The 21,038-nt window shown below is 48.2% G+C and overlaps 10 protein-coding genes and 1 non-coding gene across 11 annotated transcripts; 6 read left to right on the top strand and 5 right to left on the bottom strand.

Moving 5' to 3' along the window:
- The first annotated feature begins 339 nt into the window (after positions 1-339).
- EDB93DRAFT_747333 (EF-hand) lies at positions 340-1,802 on the top strand. The gene is made up of 8 exons (XM_041457322.1): positions 340-343; positions 400-756; positions 966-1,006; positions 1,058-1,091; positions 1,156-1,320; positions 1,373-1,475; positions 1,523-1,577; positions 1,628-1,802. The coding sequence occupies exons 2-8, from the start codon at positions 525-527 to the stop codon at positions 1,646-1,648; spliced, it is 651 nt and encodes a 216-aa protein (XP_041311887.1). The 5' UTR covers positions 340-343; positions 400-524; the 3' UTR covers positions 1,649-1,802.
- Positions 1,643-2,591, top strand: EDB93DRAFT_747785 (uncharacterized protein). Its single transcript, XM_041457323.1, has 5 exons — positions 1,643-1,971; positions 2,021-2,038; positions 2,101-2,169; positions 2,222-2,345; positions 2,409-2,591. Exons 1-5 carry the CDS (start codon positions 1,956-1,958, stop codon positions 2,521-2,523), a joined length of 342 nt encoding a protein of 113 aa, XP_041311886.1. The 5' UTR covers positions 1,643-1,955; the 3' UTR covers positions 2,524-2,591.
- Positions 2,592-2,659: 68 nt separating this feature from the next.
- On the bottom strand, positions 2,660-4,135 carry EDB93DRAFT_1077673 (aspartic peptidase domain-containing protein; the record flags this gene model as incomplete). Its single annotated transcript, XM_041445329.1, has 5 exons — positions 2,660-2,947; positions 2,998-3,039; positions 3,094-3,758; positions 3,811-4,000; positions 4,067-4,135. The coding sequence occupies 5 exons, from the start codon at positions 4,133-4,135 to the stop codon at positions 2,660-2,662; spliced, it is 1,254 nt and encodes a 417-aa protein (XP_041311885.1).
- A 952-nt stretch (positions 4,136-5,087) lies between these two features.
- Positions 5,088-6,133, top strand: EDB93DRAFT_1077887 (P-loop containing nucleoside triphosphate hydrolase protein; the record flags this gene model as incomplete). The annotated part of the gene is made up of 7 exons (XM_041445349.1): positions 5,088-5,153; positions 5,214-5,333; positions 5,501-5,513; positions 5,559-5,645; positions 5,697-5,851; positions 5,881-5,984; positions 6,037-6,133. The coding sequence occupies 7 exons, from the start codon at positions 5,088-5,090 to the stop codon at positions 6,131-6,133; spliced, it is 642 nt and encodes a 213-aa protein (XP_041311884.1).
- Positions 6,134-6,812: 679 nt separating this feature from the next.
- EDB93DRAFT_1301291 (Piwi-domain-containing protein) lies at positions 6,813-10,577 on the top strand (the record flags this gene model as incomplete). Its single annotated transcript, XM_041454688.1, has 24 exons — positions 6,813-6,834; positions 6,889-7,061; positions 7,116-7,222; positions 7,280-7,381; positions 7,442-7,534; positions 7,583-7,642; positions 7,694-7,910; positions 7,964-8,215; positions 8,265-8,399; positions 8,456-8,666; positions 8,717-8,772; positions 8,822-8,953; positions 9,003-9,020; positions 9,072-9,127; positions 9,179-9,264; positions 9,325-9,482; positions 9,536-9,659; positions 9,709-9,787; positions 9,850-9,879; positions 9,936-10,048; positions 10,102-10,162; positions 10,212-10,291; positions 10,353-10,381; positions 10,422-10,577. 24 exons carry the CDS (start codon positions 6,813-6,815, stop codon positions 10,575-10,577), a joined length of 2,550 nt encoding a protein of 849 aa, XP_041311883.1.
- A 1,011-nt stretch (positions 10,578-11,588) lies between these two features.
- On the bottom strand, positions 11,589-13,170 carry EDB93DRAFT_1077945 (vitamin B6 biosynthesis protein; the record flags this gene model as incomplete). Its single annotated transcript, XM_041445353.1, has 12 exons — positions 11,589-11,634; positions 11,696-11,736; positions 11,789-11,824; positions 11,878-11,919; positions 11,981-12,006; positions 12,060-12,098; positions 12,153-12,524; positions 12,596-12,689; positions 12,745-12,837; positions 12,892-12,927; positions 12,974-13,003; positions 13,057-13,170. The coding sequence occupies 12 exons, from the start codon at positions 13,168-13,170 to the stop codon at positions 11,589-11,591; spliced, it is 969 nt and encodes a 322-aa protein (XP_041311882.1).
- A 72-nt stretch (positions 13,171-13,242) lies between these two features.
- Positions 13,243-13,738, bottom strand: EDB93DRAFT_1123161 (ribosomal protein L49/IMG2). The gene is made up of 2 exons (XM_041448633.1): positions 13,516-13,738; positions 13,243-13,469 (listed from the first exon to the last, which is right to left on the bottom strand). The coding sequence occupies exons 1-2, from the start codon at positions 13,654-13,656 to the stop codon at positions 13,314-13,316; spliced, it is 297 nt and encodes a 98-aa protein (XP_041311881.1). The 5' UTR covers positions 13,657-13,738; the 3' UTR covers positions 13,243-13,313.
- Positions 13,739-13,832: 94 nt separating this feature from the next.
- Positions 13,833-14,360, top strand: EDB93DRAFT_1246629 (uncharacterized protein; the record flags this gene model as incomplete). Its single annotated transcript, XM_041452479.1, has 2 exons — positions 13,833-13,944; positions 13,999-14,360. 2 exons carry the CDS (start codon positions 13,833-13,835, stop codon positions 14,358-14,360), a joined length of 474 nt encoding a protein of 157 aa, XP_041311880.1.
- Positions 14,361-15,067: 707 nt separating this feature from the next.
- On the bottom strand, positions 15,068-16,754 carry EDB93DRAFT_1100911 (uncharacterized protein; the record flags this gene model as incomplete). Its single annotated transcript, XM_041447052.1, has 5 exons — positions 15,068-15,316; positions 15,363-15,911; positions 15,975-16,079; positions 16,130-16,633; positions 16,665-16,754. 5 exons carry the CDS (start codon positions 16,752-16,754, stop codon positions 15,068-15,070), a joined length of 1,497 nt encoding a protein of 498 aa, XP_041311879.1.
- A 49-nt stretch (positions 16,755-16,803) lies between these two features.
- On the top strand, positions 16,804-18,098 carry EDB93DRAFT_747114 (cyclin-like protein). Its single transcript, XM_041457321.1, has 4 exons — positions 16,804-17,020; positions 17,082-17,163; positions 17,220-17,566; positions 17,616-18,098. The coding sequence occupies exons 1-4, from the start codon at positions 16,857-16,859 to the stop codon at positions 17,887-17,889; spliced, it is 867 nt and encodes a 288-aa protein (XP_041311878.1). The 5' UTR covers positions 16,804-16,856; the 3' UTR covers positions 17,890-18,098.
- A 1,943-nt stretch (positions 18,099-20,041) lies between these two features.
- On the bottom strand, positions 20,042-20,123 carry EDB93DRAFT_t23. Its single transcript has one exon. It is a non-coding gene; the product is annotated as a tRNA-Ser (tRNA).
- Positions 20,124-21,038: the final 915 nt, after the last annotated feature.

The following is a 21,038-nucleotide window of genomic DNA, read 5'->3' as shown; positions in this document are numbered from 1 at the left end:
TGTTCTTGTTGTTGCTTCGCACTGGATACGCACCGGACTGTTCCTTGCTATGCGAAGATCCCCGCTGTCAAAGTAGGTACTATCGAGGTTCCGTCAGGATAAGGATCCTTTTTTTTTGATTAATACGCTTCAGGAGCCCGCCCTGCCTGGGCAATTCAAAAATGATTGTGCGAATGAACTTGCCGCCATGTGTAACTTCAAAGGCATGATAAGCAGTGACAATGAGTCTAGACCATAGCGAGCCTTACCCGGCGTCAAATATCTGAACCTTCACGGGAGAATCATCGTGGTCTCCCGCCTGGCACATCACCGTTGGCATTGCACACGTTCTCGGACCTCCGCGGTGAGAAATAACAATATTTTGAATGGCATATATGGCTTGAGTACCACTTCGCGAAGGACCACATCAGTCTTCAAACTTGCTTATTGTGAAGAAACCGGATTCAGCGTATTAGCACAGCCACTCTCCAGGTCACAATGCTGTATCGTATCCCTCTTCTCTTAACCGCCCGCCATCATATCGGATGTCTTACTATACCCCTAACCCTCCCGCAAATGCCTATACTTCAAACCCTACTAGTTCATATTCCTCAAACCTAAGTCGTTATCCAAGCTCCCAGCCCAGGCCGCAGTACGGTTATCAACAAGGTCCTCCAACTGGCGCTGATCCTCAGCTCTGGCAGTGGTTCTGCGCTGTCGATACCGATAGATCCGGTGCTCTCAGCGTCACAGAACTCCAAGATGCCCTAGTAAACGGTAAGCCCTGCTTTAATCTTGCGAATAGCATTTCGTGCTATTACCACCGTGCTTCCACTAGGAAATTGGACGAGTGAGTACGCCCCTTGTAGCTTCCCTGCGATTGGCAATACCGTACCGCGAATTCTCGCGGGACATTGAGCGATCTTCCCGAGACCCGGACTGGGGGCTCTTTCTCGTGGACCCGTTATGCTGAAATAAATGCTTAGAGTTCGATCTCGATACGGTCAAGATGCTCATGAACATCTTCGTATGTATGACCCCACATCTTAAAGAAATCAATACATAACGTTTCCCGCAGGATACCGATCGAAGTGGAACCATCGCCTTCAATGGTATGTATGCTTTATATATGAAATTCTTGACCGTACTTATCGCTGACATCGATTTGGTCTCAAGAATTCGCTGGTTTATGGAAATACATCGCCGAGTGGCAGAGAGTCTTCAAGCACTTCGATAGAGATCATTCTGGTTCTATCGATGGACGCGAACTTGCGGAAGCTCTACGCAACTTTGGTTATAACCTATCTCCTCCTTTGTTGCGAGCGCTTGAAGTTCGATACGGTGATTGGACACTTTTTCTGTGGTGACTTAAATGTTTAAATTGTTTTGATAGCATCTGTTACGCCTACTGCGTACGGCCCTCCTCCTGGTATCACTTTCGACCGCTTCGTGAGAGCATGCGTGAGCGTCAAGACTTTGACAGAGACATTCCAAAGGTATGTATGATTTATCCATGCCACGCAGTTCTTGACGAACTACTCAGGGAGGATCGTGACAATGACGGTTGGATTCAACTCAACTATGAAGATTTTTTGAAGGTGAGCAGGTCGATACTGTGGAGCGCTTATCTGACTTGAATGCCCCCCAGATCTCGCTCAGTGCGCCTTAACATCGGAGTCGGTGAACTGGTGAGGACAATAATGTCTGCCAGTGTATTCGTCGTGAATTTGAAGATGTATGATAATAACCTTGGAGATACGCTGTTTCATGTATATACAACCCTCAGCGCTCAACGTGTATGTATTTATGTATGAGCCTCGCCTTCGAAAGACCTGATTCTGTCAGGCTTGCAATTTCAAATTTACCTGTTCGTGTTTTACATAAACCCCATTAGGACCCTGTGCGTAACTGCGGGGCACCACAACGTTAACTCACCTCACTCATCACCAACTGTCGTTCATCCCTACATCACTGTTATGATGGATTGCTTTTGTAAGCCAGGATACATTCTGCTGACCAGTTTCTGATACTTTGCCTACAGTCTGCCTACCAATCATGAGTTCGTGGGATTTCTCACCTAGGTTAGCGCGCTCACGCCGATATTAAATTCCCTTTTTGCAGTCGGTTGCCCCACAAAAATCAAGCCCGATGGAAATCAAGCAGCGAGAATATGCCCCCGGTGCCATAACGGTACGTCATAGCATCCCCAGAACCCTCCTCCTCAAAACTAAGCCTGCTTCAGCTGCGATGTTCTCAGCAAAATCCAGGACGTGGTTCGAGCTGTGTTTCGTCCCGCTCATTCCTATGAACTCGAAGCATGTTTGGATGTGTGGGATATGTCAGCTGCAGGTGGAAATGCAGCCTGGGTGAGTGGGGTTTTTTCGTTTTGGTCTGCTTTGAGGAGTGGGATTTGATGGTGTTTTTGGTAGGTGGGAGCCTCAGATCGCACAAGCTGGGTATCAGCACCCGCAATTGCAGGGTCAGTATGGGTCGTCTCAGGGCACTGGATACCAGCCTGGCTACGTCCAACCTCAGCAGAAGTAACGCACAGAATGACGAGCGCGTCGCATCATTGATTATGTTTGCCCTTCTGCATACCTTGTAGGATGAGGTACGATACTAGGCGTCTTTGTATAACTATTTTTTCTGGATGCTGGACATGTTATCTATTCGAGTTGTATCATATATGGACTCGTCCTTGCGATCTCCTTTGTTGTCGGACACGATAGATCACAATTCCGATCGCTCCAATCAAGAATCCGCACACCCCGCACACCACACACGTCGCGAGAGTATCCCTCATTTCCGTGGCCGAAGAACCAGGACGTAGCAGGGAAGGTGGGGGAGCTGGATCTTGTCCTCTGGATGATGTGAACTCTGCGAGAGCAGCGGATGGGTCTGTCGTGTTCAACAACCCGATCATCGGTGTATTGGAGGATGTTGGGCCCTGGTGTATGACGTAGACGTTCTACAAGACGATTAGGGAGGAACGATCGAAGAAGAAAAATCTGGACGTACCCTCAAAAACACAGCCCCGAGAAGCCAATCTCCAGAGTTGACCTATGAGTTGTGAAGTCAGAACACAACCAAGATTTAGTCTGGGAGCATTCTCACTGCGTTGTTTGCCTGTATCCCACCGGTACACCAGCCGTCTTGCGTTTCACTTTCAGCCCAGCTGACATCCTCGGGGTGAAGTGGATAATCTTTTGCAGTATCGGAATTGCCAAGTTTAAAGCGCACGTCCACGGCCCTCTCGCACCTGACTTGCCATGTTTGTGTCTGCTGGTTGTATCTCGTGGATCCACCCGTTCCTATGGCATACCAGAACGCATCAACGTCCGCAGTCGGACCTAAAATGAGGGTCGTCCCGGTGTCAAGCACAGCGATTGGTGACGGTGCACCGCGGACCAGCGAACGGGAAAGAGCAAGGACCTGATCGTTGATAGTGACTTGTTGAATTGGAAGTTTCCAGAAGTCATACTCGTCCGGTGTTGATGCGAAGACCGGCGTAAACACGAACTGACTCGTATCATTTGTCAAAGAGGAGTCCAATTCCCCAATGGTGAGCGATGAATCTGAATAGGAGATGTCCTGTGACTCGTTCCGTCCTAATTTGAATGCGAAAAACCGGTGCTGGTCGTCAAAATGAGCAAACAGATTATCCAGGATGGGTGTCCCAGACGTTAAAGGGATGGAAGCAACGAGTGGAAACGATAGGCCTAGAATACCCGAGCTTCCCGTGTAAGAAAGTCCAAGCCCACTCGTCTGGTTAGCCAAGGCTGTGCGGTGATCGTTGAGTATTTCAACAAGGACGTGAAACGGGGACCGCACCAAACGTTTGAGAGGATATTTCATACGGTCCGAGTGTCACGGTCTCTGTGCCTATTGTTCCCAGCACTGATCCCACCAGGTATGCCAGTTCGAAGGGTTGATCTGATAAGGTCAGTGTGCTAGATGACGATGGCGAGTATCTCGTGATGCCTTGGCAATCTGAATTGGTACAATCTGATGAGACTACCCACTGCGAGATAGAAATGGAGTTTCTGAGTGTAGTCTATTCGAAAAAAAAAGATAACGGCAGGCTCACGAGGTCTGAGGAGCCGGTATCAAATGTGATCCAAAAATCTTGTCCTCCAATGCTATAGATCGGCGGCATGAGAGGGGACTAATGGGATGACACCAGCACACGTACTCGGTACGAATCAGATACGCACTAAGGGGCCATCAGTTAAATTACGCAGGTGGGAGAACACGAGACCCACTACTCTTGGCTACTGGCCACTGATATATCGCTAAGTAAAACAGATGGATCTTGATGAAGTCCACGCTGTAGGCGAAGCGGCATCCTTCGAAAAGGGTTACTCCGATGGTCTAACCTGTTCATATTAGTCTCCATATCGAGAAGACAGAAAATGTGGAGATTTAGAATGGACGAGGCCCAGGAAGTTTCTGGATCGCTGGTAAGTTCCCTTCACTCTGATTTGATCCCATTTGATCGGTCTTGATTGGAATCTGATTTGAGCTAGCCTCAGTAGGAATCCATGATGGCAGTAAGCCCCACCAGGTTATGTCAAAATAATCGGCCGCATCATTACAGGAATGTACTGGGCCAGCATTATGACGTTACTGGAAGAACTGACGGAACACGCATCTTCACTAAAGGGGTAGTCCGCAACAATGAGGAAGTTTCAATTGTCATCAAGGATTACAGCCATGCCTCCTAGGAATTCCTTACGTTGGTGTTCTACGCGTAAACGCGTACTAGTCACGGTGCTACCGAGATTAAATAGCTTTGACGTCAGGCTCGACACATGCCAAACGCGTCATTCTAAGGGCATTTCTAGAACCCAGTGTATTTTGCTCGTCGCCCAGATAAATGTGCAGTAATTTGGGAGATGCAGAGGCGGCCCAAAGCCTGCCAGGTCTGCATTTATTGTTGTGAGGCATAGAAGGGACATGAGAGTGGCGGTGCTTGGGCGGCGTGTTGTCAGAGTCACGCCTCACACACCTCGCGTCACACAGCACCAACAACCAATTCACCTTGTCCCAAGTCTTTTCTTACCTCGTCTCCCTTAGTTGCCACCGTCCATCTCATACTCGAGCTCACCATGCACACCAGCGAATACGACTATCTTTTCAAGCTTCTCCTCATCGGTGACTCTGGTGTCGGAAAGGTACGTTGCTACTGCGGCGACCAATTTCAAAGTATCCGCTGATGTCGTGTCCTTCGACAGTCTTGTCTTCTCCTCCGTTTCGCGGACGACACGTACACTGAGAGTTATATCAGTACTATTGGTGTTGACTTTAAGATTCGCACTATTGAACTCGAAGGCAAGACTGTCAAGTTGCAAATTGTGAGTGGGGTGCCTTTCACGACTCCCCTTTGGAGTACTGCAGCCAGACGCTACCACTACGTGTACTGGAGTGTGTCAATGCAGTCAACATGCATTGCTTCGCGAAGCCGCCTGAATCATTTTTACATTAACTTGTTGCTTACATACCATTCTTCTGTGCGTTACAGTGGGACACCGCAGGTACGTTGATACGCTAACTTCCATGCAATGATGGGCTGATGTGAGAAGGTCAAGAACGATTCCGCACCATAACGTCCTCGTACTACAGAGGGGCTCATGGTATCATCGTTGTGTACGACGTTACTGATAACGGTGAGAATGCTTACCTGGAACGCCGACTTGGATGCTTACCCCGACAATAAGAAACTTTCACGAACGTCAAGCAATGGCTACAGGAGATAGACCGTTACGCCTCTGAGGGCGTCAATAAGCTGCTAGTTGGGAATAAGAGCGATCTCACCAGCAAGAAGGTGGTAGAGTACAGCGTGGCGAAGGCATGTATTTACTTAGAATATTTCGTTTTGGGACGTTCTAACCCCCTTGACAGGAATTTGCCGATCAGCTCAGCATTCCTTTCCTGGAGACGTCTGCAAAGAATGCGACAAATGTTGAGCAAGCATTTTTGACGATGGCGAAACAGATCAAGGATAGGTGGGCAAATTTATTACCTAGTACTCATGCAGCGTATCTGACTTGTCTCAAGGATGGGATCGACCTCGACGCCTGCTGGTGGCGCCAAATCGTCAACAGTTACACCAGGACAATCTGTTCAGCAACAACAGTCGAGCCCTTGCTGCTGAAGGAGGGTTATGATTGGCTTGAGGTGGGGTCACGTTATTGAGATCTGTACGCCTTCGCGATGTTTCGTGGCTGTAAGGATTGTATGATGACCCAATACTCAGGAGCGGGTTCTTTATCATATTCCCTTCTACATATCATCTGCTACTTTGGACATGTTCTTTGCGCTTTATCAACTTTCTGCGTCCTAATTCTAGGCTTCTATGCTCCTATTCTGCGTGATCCGAGAAGCTTGAGTATGCTCATATCCCCCTTGAGTCGCCTTGAGTACTGATCAGAAGCTGCTTGTTGCCTTATGGCCCTGACCCCACCGATCGTCACGGAAAAGATGGACGTTGTTCTACGTTATCGCAATGAGGCATCAGTGGACACCCAGGAATCAACTTATCTGATCAGTATGTCACTGATCACGTCCATATCGGTCGGATTGAGCTGACATGCTGGACCACCTGGTGAAATTATCATCGATTATCCACAGGTATATATACCTCCTCCCTCCTGCGTTCAGTCTCCAGTCAAGTCAATCGAAAATTTTCTTAAATATCACTCACTCAAATGTCTACTCGAGGCAAGGGCGTACCCCAGCAGGTTCTGACAAACTCGTTTGTCATCTCGAAGCTGCCGACGAGGACCCGATATTATCAATATGAAGGTAAGCTCCACTATTATTACAATGACACAATGGCTGAACGTCATATAGTTGGTGAGTACCTGTACGTACCCTAGTGGCCAATGATGGCGCCTCACCCGAATATAGCAATCTCCGGTGGCGGGAGAGACGTAAGAAATCCTCGCAGGAGGATCGAAGTCTTTGAACGCCTCCAAAACCACACCGATCCAAACCTATTCACACCGCGCTGTATTTTCGACGGGGCCGTCATCATGTACTCCCCCCGCGAGCTTCCGTTGTCTGGAAGAGACTCTCAAACCGTAAGAGTCAGGTGTTCGAGTTGGAGCTACTGATCAATATCTCCTTTTGGTTAGTTCGAGGTCAATATGTCTAACAAACCTAGGACGGATGGATCCGCCCCAACCCGCGGAATTGTCCAGGTATCCCTGAAAATGGTCGCCGCTGATCCAATTGACTTCAGGTATGTAATTCTATCCAGCGAGTTTTTTCCCATTTTCCGCTTACCATCGAATTATAGTGGTTTACAGGCATTTATCGATGGAAAGCAGACCAAGCAAACTCCTCAGGTTCTAACAGCGATCAATGTCCTACAGTTGATCATCCGCCAGGCACCCAATTTGTGTGTCTCGCTTGCGGCTTTTATCAGTATTCGAGTAGGAATGCTCATTTTTTTCCGCAGAAAATATCCGAACAATACGCGCGCATTCTTCACTAAAGACGCCGGCATACAGCCCTTAGGTGGAGGCTTAGAATTATGGCGTGGATACTTCCAGTAAGCCTCAGCATCTCTGGTGATGTATCTTTGACCAACATACAATAGGAGTGTTCGCCCTACCATAGGGAAGGTTTTGGTGAACATTGATGTGTCGACAGCCGTCATGTAAGCAAGCCCGCCTCAATTGCCATACATGAACGCTCACGTAAATTTCAGGTTTAAGCAGGGTAGCTTTCAGGCCGCTGCACTCGCTGTTTTGAAGCAGCACGATGTTCGTGCGCTGGACCTTCGCCCAGATTCCCAGCAGTTCCGGCAGTTGAAGAATTTCTTCAAAGGCGTCTCTGTCACCCTCGTCCACCGGCCGGGCCTGAAAAAGATTCGAGGCTTGGTTCCCAATGCTGGTAACTTCGAGTTCGAGAATACCACGGTCAAGGTAGGTTTTGATACAAATCACATTCATGACAGCTTCTCTCATAGCAAGTGCAGGACTATTTCATGAAAGCTTGGAGTCGCCCAATAAACTATCCGAACATTATCGGCATTCAAGTTGGATCGAAGGATCGTGACGAGGTTATCCCGGCAGAGTTGTGTAATATCGCCCCCGATCAACGATACACACGCAAACTCCCTCCCGAATTCTCGCCGTCGATGGTAAAATTTTCTTCTAAGAACCCACAGGATCGCCTGGCGCTCATCAGTGCTGGGATTAACAATTCTATTACAGCTGACCAACGATCTGTAAATGAGACAGTCATCTTTGCATGCGTATGATTAACTGCTTGTACAGGCTCTAGACTATCAGAACTCGCCATTCTTGCAAGACGCGGGGATCACGGTATCCCCAGACCCTATCTCGATCAACGGGCGTGTCCTTCCGACGCCCAAAATACATTATGGCAATCCTGCTACTAGTAGACCTGTTGTAAGTTTCGGATGTCAGAATGCATGACACGTAATGATTTGATTCTTGACCTACAGCAACCGCGAAATGGTTCGTGGAATATGATTGACCAGAATTTCCATGAGCCGAAGGCTCTATCGTCCTGGGGGATTCTTAATTACTCAAGGGTCAGCGATCAAACGATAAATAGGTTTATCAACACTCTGCTAAACGCATGCAGAAAACTTGGTGCCATTCGTCTTTTTATCTTCTGTGTATCGCAAACTAATCTATCCATCTTAGGAATGAGTAAATAGGATGTCGAATTTCATTTCTAGCTACTGATCGTTGTTTGGCAGATCTATCCCCTCCAGCAGCAAGTCAATCGTGTGCTGGCGCGTCGTCTGTGGTGAACGTGAGCGCCTTGTTGATTCGACCACTGACAATGGACTCATTCTAATCAGGACATGAGGTCGCTCAAACATGCCGTCAGCAATAAGATAGGCAATGATCCGGAGATGGTGTTGGCCATCCTGCCGACCAGTTCAACGGACATCTATCACGCTATCAAGTCGTTTGGTGACGTTATCGCCGGTGTATGTACTCTTACCTGACCGGCCCGAATGATGCTCACATCTTGCCTAGTTCCCAACACAGTGTGTCGTGAGTCATGTCACGTTGTTTGTGACCTCCGTTATGATATTCTCCATCTAGCGAGAGAACAAGATCGAGAGAGCTAATGACCAATACTGTGCGAATCTAGGCATGAAGTACGTCAAATTTTGATCTGTCTCGATGCACACTCTTGACTCGTTCGATAGGATCAACGCTAAACTTGGAGGCGTCAATTCACTGCCAAGGTCAGGCGCGTTGGAGAAACTCACGAGTGCTCCATTCATGGTTATGGGTATGTATTGTCTCTGTTTGGCCCTGGAGACTCATCGAAGGCTGGTTCATCCTGCACCAGGTGCCGATGTGGGGCATCCTGCACCGGGCACGATTAACCAGCCCTCTGTGGCATCTCTGGTATATTCGTTTGATCGGTATGCTGTACGGTACGAAGCTATGATGTCGGTTCAACACCCCCGCCAAGAAAAAATCGACGAGTTACGCAAATTGGTATATGTAAGTTCTTTCTTTCCGTCTGTCATGTGTACACGCAGTTCAACTATTACAAGCGCGCGATCTACGAGTTTGGTGAGCGTAACAGGGCTGCCCCAGTGCGCATCATTTTCTTCCGAGATGGTCTTTCCGAAGGAGAATACGCGCTCACGGGAAAGGAGGAAATCGAGGACATTACAGGTGAGTTAGTCCAGCGATGGCCATTTCTTGTTTTCACCGTGTCTACTAGGGGCGATCGATGACGTCTGGCGGGACAAAGGGGTGAAAGGCCCGAAACCCGAGCTTACATTCATAGTCGTGGGTAAACGGTAAGTCTGCGATCTATTCTATGTGATTCACTTTCGTCGCTCATCCACTGTGTTTCCTCAAGACACCATGTCCGGTTCTTCCCAAAGAACAGGTAGGTTGCTTGGCTATTTGCCTCCGTTTCTACTCGATTTATGAATGCGTGTCTAGGAGCGATGGTGACAAATCTGGTAACTGTCCCGCAGGATTCGTCGCAGACCAGGGAGTGGGCAATCCAGCAGTGCGCGACTTCTATTTGCAATCACACGGTGGTCTCCTCGGAAGTTCGTTCATTACTATGACTCACACTTTTTTCGACCACTGATTACTTGTACAGCTAGCAGGCCGAGCCATTATATCACGCTCAGGGATGACGTTTATAAGCACAATACAGACGAGTGAGTCCGCAGCCTGACATTTGTCATATACTCCCTCACCTTTCTTTAGCCTGCAGGAGCTCGCGTTTACATTGTGCCACGCTTACGCACGTGCGACGCGTTCCGTCTCAATTCCGGCTCCTGTTTATTGTGAGTGATAGACACCTATCCGCAGCACATGCATCTGATGCGTTCCTTTTCTCGCCCAAAGACGCCGATGCAAGTATCCCATCCCATCCTGTCATGCCCGGCATCCACACTAACTTTAACTATTCAACAGATCGTCTGTGCACGTGGCGCGTTCCATTTCAATCCCGCCATGGGGTTCGATGCTGCTACCATCACCAGTAATGACGATGCCTTCGACCTTGAACGCTGGAGGAAGAATTTCAAGGACAAGCACGTCAATTTGTCGAAGAAGATGAATTTCATGTGAAAGGATATACTTGGCACAGCGCTTTCATGTATGGATGAATACTTAAATAAGTTGAATGTAAGATAGCGTAGCAGTTTGTGTTTGAACTCGACTCGTTTCTTGGTGTTCTCTCAGGCTCCCGCGCAAATATATTGTCTCGAGTTCCTGTGCCTGCGATGTTTTGTTTCTGGATCTCGCAGAATGAGTATGATGGGTACGAATGAAATGAATAGCACAAACGGATGCATTTGAATATGTTTGAAGGCACAGCAGTTTTGTTTGATTGTTTGAAGAAAACCAATGAACTAATAATTCCCGCTGTTCCCTGCGCAAATATCGCTTCAAGTTCCTGGGCCTGCAATCGTACCTTTAGGTAAACAACCACGTATCGTAGCCAGCCCTGGATAAATAGGGCCCTCAGATTGAGTCAGAGATCCGTCGTAAGTGACAAGTCTAGACCGGTTTCAAGGAGGGGCATCCATAATGAATAATAAAGCTGTATCAGGCGTCTGTTGAGTGGCTTGTGATAGCACCGTTTCATCGTATTATAACTTCAAGTCATGAGGAATTACGACCACCTGGTGAAATTGGCAGATGCCGAAAGTCGGAGTTCGTCGTCGGCAGAACGACAAGTTAAACTGTTTTGTCATGAAATTTTCTCTCGAGTCTTGGTTGACATGGTAAAGCGATACAGAAGACGACCCAAGGCCAAGCGTATCAGCCAAGACGCACGGTGAGAGCCGGTGGAGAAGTTCCGAAGGTGCGAGTCAGGCCTTCGTCTCCACAGGCGGACTTTCAAAACCAGATGCATGTCCATCGGTTAGCCATATGCGCGACTCACAGACTTTCGGTGTACGTACATAAGACCTACCCCAAAATACACAGTGCTGGCCTTTTTTGGAGAAACACATTGGAAGCGAACATTTTGCGCATGCGCAATCTATTTCATATACATAGACCGATAAGTTTACGTCTATCGCGCACAATCACAATCGCATAGGTGGAAGTTACTTCCTTTGCTTTTGTTTTTGTTCACCACCCGCGGGAAGCGAGTCTCCCCCCCTTCAGATTTTCGTCACTAAAGAATGATGAACATTAAGATTCGTTCCAACAAAAGTAAATATAAAGATGAAACTTACATCGTGAGACCGACCATAGGAGCACCGATATCTTCTGATACCTGATTTGATTTAGAATGAAACACGTAGAGATGATGAAATAGGGAATCCCACCTCGGCGAGCATATTGGGATTGTTGTGATGAGTCACCTTATGCGTCGTGTCAGTTGAGATGATATGATCAGTGGAAGGAGATAAAGTACCGCCTGCACGATGGCTCGCGCCCGTTTGGCCGGATCGCCAGACTAGAAAGAGAATGAATAGAAATAGTGAATAGAGATTAGCCACAAGTCAGTAAGGACCTACGTGGAAGATGCCCGAACCAACAAAAACTATTAACCGCTTTGATCAGGATCAACACCGATGAGGTTTTAATACGACTCACTTCCATCGCAACCCAGCTGCATCATAAGTGCTGCATCCGCTAAGATCCGTAGACGTGAGTTTCCCGCTCAACAGCATCAGCCGGTGGACATACCAGGCGTGGCGATACCTCCAGCAGCAAAATTGACGACCGGCAATCGTTTTAGGCGGGCCGTTTCCTTGAGGAGGTGGAACGGAGCCTGGATCTCTTTTGCATATGCATACAGCTCTTCTTCGTTCATGACGCTAGCCTTTCTGATCTCGCTCATGACTGAGCGCTGGTGGCGAACCGCCTCGACAACGTTACCTGTGCCTGCCTCGCCTTTTGTGCGGATGAAAGCAGCTCCTTCTGAGATGCGACGAAGGGCCTCGCCAAGGTTACGGGCGCCGCATACAAAGGGGACTTTGAAATTGTGCTTGTTGATGTGGTGCTCGTCGTCTGCAGGAGTGAGAACTTCTGACTCGTCGATATAGTCTATGCCGATGGCTTGTAGGATCTAGGATGGCGGTGCCAAGGAGTGTAATCAGGCGAGTTGGGATAAGGATGAAAATAGAGACTGGCCTGGGCTTCTACAAAGTGACCGATACGGACTTTTGCCATTACGGGAATGGTTACCGCGTCCACGATGGACTTGATCATGGCGGGGTCACTCTGGGGGGTGGAGATGGATCAATGAAACATGTTTGGAGGAGGAAGAAAGGCGTACCATGCGCGAAACACCCCCCTCTTTGCGAATATCTGCAGGAACGCGTTCTAGTGCCATGACAGCGCATGCCCCTGCCTCCTCGGCAATACGTGCCTGGAATGAGACATGGTGAGTGAAAAGTCAGGGGTAAGAAAAGATAATTCGCACCTGCTCCGGGTTAATGACATCCATGATGACACCTCCCTGGAGGAGATAAGAAAGGGTAAGTGTGTATTGGGGAGTGGAGTACCTTGAGCATTTGAGCCAAGCCTGATTTGACCTGAGAGTGATTGATTAATGGATTCAGATTGTGGGATATTAGACGCGGCGCACTCCAAATGTTCCCAACTTGCTATTTCCTGCATCACGCTGTGCTGATCGAGGGATGGCAGCTGGTGCTGGTGCTGGCGCTGTTGCAACGGGTGTTGGCTGAGGAGTAGTGGACATTTTGAAGAAAGAACCAAAAAAAAAATAAGAAGATGATGATTTATCTTTGAGATTATCCGCTCGATTCCGGACGGAACGGAGTCGGAAGCAGCTGACGTGTAAATACTAGTACTACGTAGACGAAACATGTGACTACATACAAGTCAGAATCCCTTGGATGTGAGCCAACTGATCACGTCATTTTTCCAACGTCCACCTGAGATCACAAGGTGCCTTTGTGCTACGACTTGCACTTTTAATCGACTAGCCTCTGGAGAGTTGTGGCTGAATAAGGATTGTTTTAAATCGTTGGCAAGAGACTAAAGGGGTGTCAAAAAAATGAAACAAAAGGAAAGAAAGACTTGCATTGAGTTGACCTTGCACGTTCCGGATTGAAACGAGATATCTCGTTCCACCGTTACGTATGTCAGTGTAGACGGGTAAGGAACCACGAGAATTGCGGCGAATGTAGTAAGAATAACGGACTGGCAGGTATTTGCTCGACATTTTGCTGTGTGAGTGATTACGACGGACCAAGTATATGAGTACTTGATCGGACTTTAAAATATGAATATCAAATTGATGTAATGATGAAACCCCCTTATATCGCGTTCAGAAGGTCTCACCTCTCCATATAAGACCCATGCCTCATCCTTCCTTCTCTCCCTCCCTCTCTCACCATCATGTCCTTACTTGTATCGCCTGATTGCTGGTCATCGGCAAACTTTCCTCTGGATGATCATTCCTGGTCTGACTTATTCCCTTGGAATACTTTCGACAAACACAATGCCTACTGTAAGCTTGTTCTTAATCAAACAATTTCACCTCCTAATTATATCATCTTCTCAGTTCCACCGTCCCCTTCTGAAACATGTTCTTCCTTCTCAACCGATCTATCACCTTCTCTAGAACCAGTCGCAATACGTGTAGTATGCGACGTTCCTCTGCTTGCTCCTCGTCCACTTCCATATCACTCTCCTACTTTTCTCAAATTCGATCTACCTGATCCGGACCAAGACTTGTCACACCCACCCTACACACACAGACCTTCCAAACGGAAACGTGATCACAATGACGACCACCACCATGACCATTTGCGTGTAAAACGCCGTAACGCTGATTTACAACGCTGGGCAGCCGGTGTCCATCACACCGATACACGGGGCCATTCTCACGTATATACCGCCACCCGGCCTGATCGCCCATCTTAGGGGCATTGAAATTAACATTATCCTCCACACTGGTTTCCCCTTTCGTCAGTTATTCGATTTCTCTCTTCAACCCCGTTCTAACCTGCCCTCAGCGAGTATATGTATACATCCGATTATGTATAGCGCCACCTGATCTTTGCCACATATTTTGCCGCCCTTCTATAACACAGCTTAATTCGCACAGTACGTTTCCTTCCACACCAGAGCACACGCAAGTTAGATTCATAATTACCAGCATTAACTCCACATTGTATACTATTACATAGCATGTCATCTGAGCCTTTCAGATAGTGGAATCGTAGCATATGATCACCTCATGCCATCATGGGCCCCACACAATTACCGCTTTTCAGCCAACATCATGTCAAGTCGTCTGCCACATTCCGACGTGGACGCCGCCAACCGTTCATTTCCGTAAGTTATGGCGCGCGTCCCTGATGCTAGATGGTCCGGCCTTCAGCACGTCATCCAACAACCGAATCCTCCCACTACTGTCGCATTATCCCCTGCCACATTTTCAAAATACATACATTTCAAGGTATGTGCACTCCACGATCAAACGCAGCCCACCACGGTGTAGAAGCAAGGGCACTCCACTATCTCCAACAAGATGATGCATCAGGCAGTTATTATTAGCATCCGCACCGGCAGCCAGCACAGTAGCCTTCCAGTTACGTTACGTTACACAGCTAGTCATACTAAGTAGTCTAGGGATTATTAGTACTCGGAGCACGAGCCACAGAACCGGAAAACTCTGCCTCAAAATCAAAAAACCCATTCGCACTCGCAGCTTTCTTCCGGTGATTCTCCGCGTGCTCGCGTCGCATCTGAGCAGCACGGAGATCTATAGTTGTCATTTCCAGTTCATGCAGTGCTCGGCGGACGGCTTTCGAGTTTTGCACTTGTTCGGATGCTGCGCGCGAACGGCTAGCTTCGATGGTTTCAATTTGCGATAGCTGTGTTGTATTAGTTGCGATATGATAGGAACGAAATAAGAATTACATCGTCTTTATATTTTTGGCCTAGGCGTTCTTTGAGTGTTTCCCGGCGTGTGAAGGGGGGTAGGAAGGGCGCTGTAAGGGGTTTGGACATTTCACCCGAGGGTTCTTCTGGTATTGGGTGTTTGAAAGATGTAGCGGGAGACGCTGGAGTTGGTGGCGTTTTGATGGTTTGATAAGGTGGGTGGCTCGGTGGACCGGGGGAACGGTCACGCATTTTGAAGTCTCCATCTTGGTCTGCGGGCTCCTCCTTGGCATTTGAGATTGAAGCTGGAGAGCGACTGTCTTCAAGGACTGACTCGACTTTAAGGTGTAGGCCATCGTTAAGTTCAGCTTCGACATGTGGAGAGGCAGACTTGGTGGCTGGTTTCTCAGTCTGTGGCGCGGAGCGAGCGTTGGGAGTGTGCTGGGGAAGTCGAAAGATGCATTTCTTCATGCATCGGTTCGGACTTGACATCTCGAGACAAGGAGCGTTTTGAGGGACGGGGACTGGGAGTCCGACTCCCGCGTCGCCTGTCATCACCGTGGTGGTCTGAATAGCGACTTCGAGGCACTGAAGGTGGACGAGGAGAACGTTCTAGCTCGCGCTTCACCGGAGATCTCGATGAATCTCGACGGATGCTGTCATCAGGAGAAGGCGGTCTGCTGTACCGTCTGGGTGAATATGAACGACGAGGAGATCTTGTAGGCGAGTAGTGCTCCCGACGGCGTTCATTTGAATCTACAAAATCAAACATGAACAGTCAATAGTATAGCATGCTTTGGGGTTACCTTGACGTGGAGAATACGGAGCTCTGTGCATACTCGATCTCTCCCTATCATCAAATCTTCGTCTATCATGATGATTCCTGTCATACTCCCGACTTCTTCCCCGCCCTCCATAATCCCTATCTCGCTCCGAATCGCGGCCTCGCCAGCATCCTCCACCATGGTAGATATTCCCTCTGCGCGGCGAAACACGACCCCTCCCGCGCCCTCGTCCCCTCCCTGTATGCTCATCGCGTGTCCAAGCCCTGTCATCCCTACGGTCTGAAGTCCTTCTATCTGGCTCCCATCCTCTCTCTCCCCTTGAGCGCTCGTCACGGTGGTGGTACTCGCGGTGAGTATCGTTTCGAGCAGGTGAGGTGTAGGTGTCTCTTCCTCGAGGCGAACGTGGTGGTGGTGAGCGGGGAGGGTGATAGCTTCTGTCTCTGTCTCGTTCTCTATCTCTGTCTCGATCGCGGTCGCGGTCAGATCTGTCTCTGTCTCTGTTGTCGCGTCGGGGACGGTAATGGTCTGCTACAGCCATTGCCATCGGCCGGCCTACATACCTCCTATCGTCTGCAGGCTCAGGCCAGCTACCTGCTGTTCTGCTAATTTCTGGTTTGGGAGGTAGACCGCTCATAGGGAGTTGCATGATTCTGATATTTTGTGGTTTCTGGAGTCGTGTGTATTTACTGCCGCGGAGATTGAATTCACATAGTCTTAGCACCAGTACTTGTGCCATTAGTGCAAACGCATGGGAGGAGCATCAGACATGCATGTCGATCTGGTTCCACTAGCTTCGACATCTCAGATAGAACGCACCCCTTCTAGAGAGGATGGTTTACCTGCGGATCTAGAAGAGGACTTGAGGGCATTCGGATGCAAGCTCATACATGAAGCTGGGATATTACTGAAACAGTACGTCTTCATACCCTAGCGCAAGCGTCTACAGTCAATCAATTACGAAACCTCTGTACAGAAAACAAGTCGCTGTAGCCACAGCTCAAATCCTGTTCCAACGTTTCTGGTATGTAACTTCCATGAAACAGTTCGGTATCGGTGTGAGTTCCTCTGCTTTTTATCCTATCAAAACCAATATCCATGGTTCATCACACAGGACATCGGAATGGGAGCCCTATACCTCGCATCCAAACTCGAAGAGTGCCCGCTCCGGATGCGCGACCTCATAAACGTCTACGACCTCCTCCTCCAACGCACATCCCACACACTCTCCTCGCCTCAAAACAAGGACACATTCAAATACGCACCGATGTCTTACTTTGGAAACACCTTCTACGATCTCAAAGATGCACTAGTTGTAGCTGAGATGCAGATCCTGAAGCGATTGGGGTTTAATGTTCATGTGGTACTGCCATATGGCACGCTTATAAACTATCTCCGCGTTTTGGGGTTGACGAGTCGGAAGGATGCTTGTGCGAGGGCGTGGGGGTACCTTAATGATGCGTGAGTGATTTTTGTGGCTATTGGGTAACACATTCTAATGGGAGTGTAGCCTGCAGACACCCGTTTATGCGCTATACGCAGTCCCAACGATAGTCAGCGCAGCTATCCTCCTTACTTCTCGTCATCTCGGCATATCGCTACCTTCTTCGCCACCTCATTGCTGGTGGGACCTATTTGATGCGCCTTGGGAAGACGTGTGGAGCGTTTGTGGTTATGTCATGCGTTTGTATCGCGAGCGCACGCCGGAGGAGAGGATGAGGGTTTTGAAATTGGTGAATAAGAAGGATGTGAGGGGGTGGTTGGAAGAGAGTGCTGCTGTATGATCTTGAATCTTGGTGTGCGATCTTGGCGATTGGGCTCTGGGCGGATGCGGCTTCTTGCTGATCTGTACGTTGCGGTAGCCGTATGGTCCGAGGCGATCATACACTTCTATGCACCCCATCGGTTCATAGGTCACCGCGGCATCGCTATTTCCTTTGACAAGCCGTTGTAGCCTCCGTCCCGCTCGAATTAACGTCATAAATGCGTTGAGGATGGCGCTGACATTATCTCACCGAGACGCTGCTGACTGGAGTATTTGAACTGGGTGTGCTCGGCATATACCCAGGCTTATTCTTCCTCCTCCCTTTTCCCATTGGCCCTTCGTTTCTCCCCCTATGCTCGGCATCCACGTTCAAGAATTCTTCTACACCAATTAGCAATATACCCTGTATTTAAGGATTTTCGTTTCAAATCGTTGCATGTTGTATGGGTTACAATCTCATTGCTGCACTTGCGGTCCCATCACTTCTACTTCTCGCAGCACCGGTTCTGCTTCGACATCGATTTCACAAGCCTGTTCATTTCCCATACATGGCACTGACTCATTTCACCTAAACAGGATCACTGAAGGAATGGTTGTAATTGTCTGCTTAGCTTGACATATGTGGGCAATCGAACTCTTTTCTTGTTGTCCCCTTATTGCCCTTTTTCATAGAGCACGTCCAATCCATCGCAGCATAGGTGCCAGGTACTCATTGATAGACTGAACTTATTTGTTCTACATCGACTAGCGGTATGCGCCCCTGAACAGTGGTGGTCACATCATAGGGCTTTGCCACACAGGACAATAAACAAAAAATTGCCCCTGAACTTCTGACTTGCATGCCCTTTTGGTCTGTACAGAACTTCCTGAGCCAAAACATTTTGGTTAGCTCCCTACTAGGGCCCATCCCTGATCATGATCGTGTTTGCAGAAGCGATCCAACTCTATGTGAGCTTCTAGGGACAAAGTCTGATCCGGAGAAAAATCATGGTCGACGTAAGGTGAGGCTATTGCCGATATCACCTTTTCCTCGCTAACGGAGTCTTCTCGAGTTCATGAAAGAATTTTTGTTTAGACTATGATTTTTGGAAGTCAGAACGGTCCAACCAAACATGGGTCTTTCTCATCAAATTTATTGTGTGTTCGAACTTCGAAGGGAACGCCTCCTAATGTGACTTGATGAACTGTGTTAATTACTTCCTCAGACAGGGTTGACAGCGTGGAGCCTTTGCGAGTTTTCAACCCCGACACCTAGGCTAATTACCGAGAAGATGGCCTACTAGTCTACACCGGGGACGGACGGACACCTTGTGAACTTGAAAATTACGGCTCATACAACCAGAACTTCTTCCTATATTTGCGTGCCTGCGGTATGGTTATTTTCCTTGAGTATATGGTCTTATGCGTGTTTATTATTGATGTCATAGTATGCCCCTACGTCACTTCACGCATTACCGACCAAAGAAGCATCAAAGCGTCCTCATGGGGTACTCGTGACAAAATTAATAATTATCCATACACGTTGCACAACCCAGCGGTTAGCTCATTGACAGAAGAGCCCGAAAGAATCAGTCCCGGAGCGCCCGAAGCAGTCACATTTGGTCAAAGCGAAATAGCATGCCGTACAAACACCGCGGTCATTCAGAAACCATAGAGCACATGCTCTCCGAGTCCGTCGACCCCAACTCGGAAGACAGAAAATTAGGAAGACTCGGATTTCCGTGATCGCGGAACCGATCGCCTGTCATCACGCGAAGCGTGATAATCATTGAATTGTCAGAGTCCTGTTTAGCTTAGTTCATGGAATGCTGGGAACATCATGTGGGGCCAATAATCTCGTTGGCTGATTTTGTGAGTGTCGATGCGTATTAGCCAGCTACAGAGATCTTGTTCGCTAGCAGCAGAATTATTGCACTCGGCTCCACTGAATTCTGGCTTAAGCCCACTAGGTATCACGACAAATAAATCTAACCTCCTACAATTTGTCTCACATGGGCGGACCCGCAGCGGATAATGTATTGCCATCGTGCTTGGTTCCAGTCTTGTCAGGACTCGATAAGCATCTCGCGTTATGTATCATCCGTGACCATAATGAATGGTGAATTCATTAACATTGTATGATTATGAGCAAGACACTGCTAAGGCTCTACCAAGTGGCGGCAAAAGATGACCGACGTCAGCAGGATTCGAACCTACGCCCTCAAAGAGGAACAGATTTCTAATCTGTCGCCGTAACCACTTGGCTATGACGCCATAAGAGGTTGTGCAGTGACATGCAGAATACTATCCTTCCTGCAATTTTTTATTTTTTCTACTCAAATCATCGTATCGTAATGATCGCATCCTCGGTGAGCACGCACAACTAAACTGTACTGTTGAACTGATATACATATTTTGAAGCCCTTTCCTTGTTTGTTTCGACCTGGATGTAACTTCCCGCACAAATCACGGTTTCTAAGAAATCGTGTAAGGATTTTTTATTGGAGATCTTTGAAACCATTTTGCGCAGTGAGCCAGTGGCCCGGATTTGCAAATATTGTTCACATGCATCTTTTCCTTTGGGCCGGCTGCTTCCAATCACGAAACGGCCATACCACCTCCGTTTCTTCCAGCTGTGGGAATGCACTGAGTCTACATATCAGAAAATCTGACTTCAGGGTGTCCTGAAAGGAGAAGTCCCACAATATTTTGCCCTGTGCCTCGCTACATCTTTTGTTGACTAACAGTGTCATCAGTGATCACCTCGATGTTGTGGAGCTTGTCAACGTCTTTAGGAACCGGTGGAATATAGTCTGTCTGTTTATGTTTCCCGAAGCTTGACGATGCACGGCCCGGAATGAACAATTTACCATGTGGCGAAGTATGCAGCTTTCATATACGTGAGCGCATCTACAAGGAGCTTAGAGGTTGGGTTGAGCATAAACAAATATTGTTTGTCTCGTCATGGCAATATCTTCCGGCTCGTCGTTAAGTCGACGCATCTTCTACTTCCTACCCCAACTTTTTCTCAGCTTGTTGACAGCCTCAGCCTATTATATTTTAGACTTGTTTGCCAGCAATCACCTTTTGGCTGGCGCACCCTGTGTCCATCGCTCTGACTTAGTAAGTTATGTTTGTCAGAGATTCTTCGAGTTATTGAACAATTGCACAGCTCACTAATGAAAAGAA

Source organism: Suillus bovinus (assembly GCF_016758785.1).
Source record: "Suillus bovinus strain UH-Sbo-P2 chromosome Unknown EDB93scaffold_6, whole genome shotgun sequence".
NCBI lineage: Eukaryota > Fungi > Basidiomycota > Agaricomycetes > Boletales > Suillaceae > Suillus > Suillus bovinus.
The sequence above is the reverse complement of the archived record's forward strand: the minus strand, read 5'-3'. Positions and strand labels throughout refer to the sequence as shown.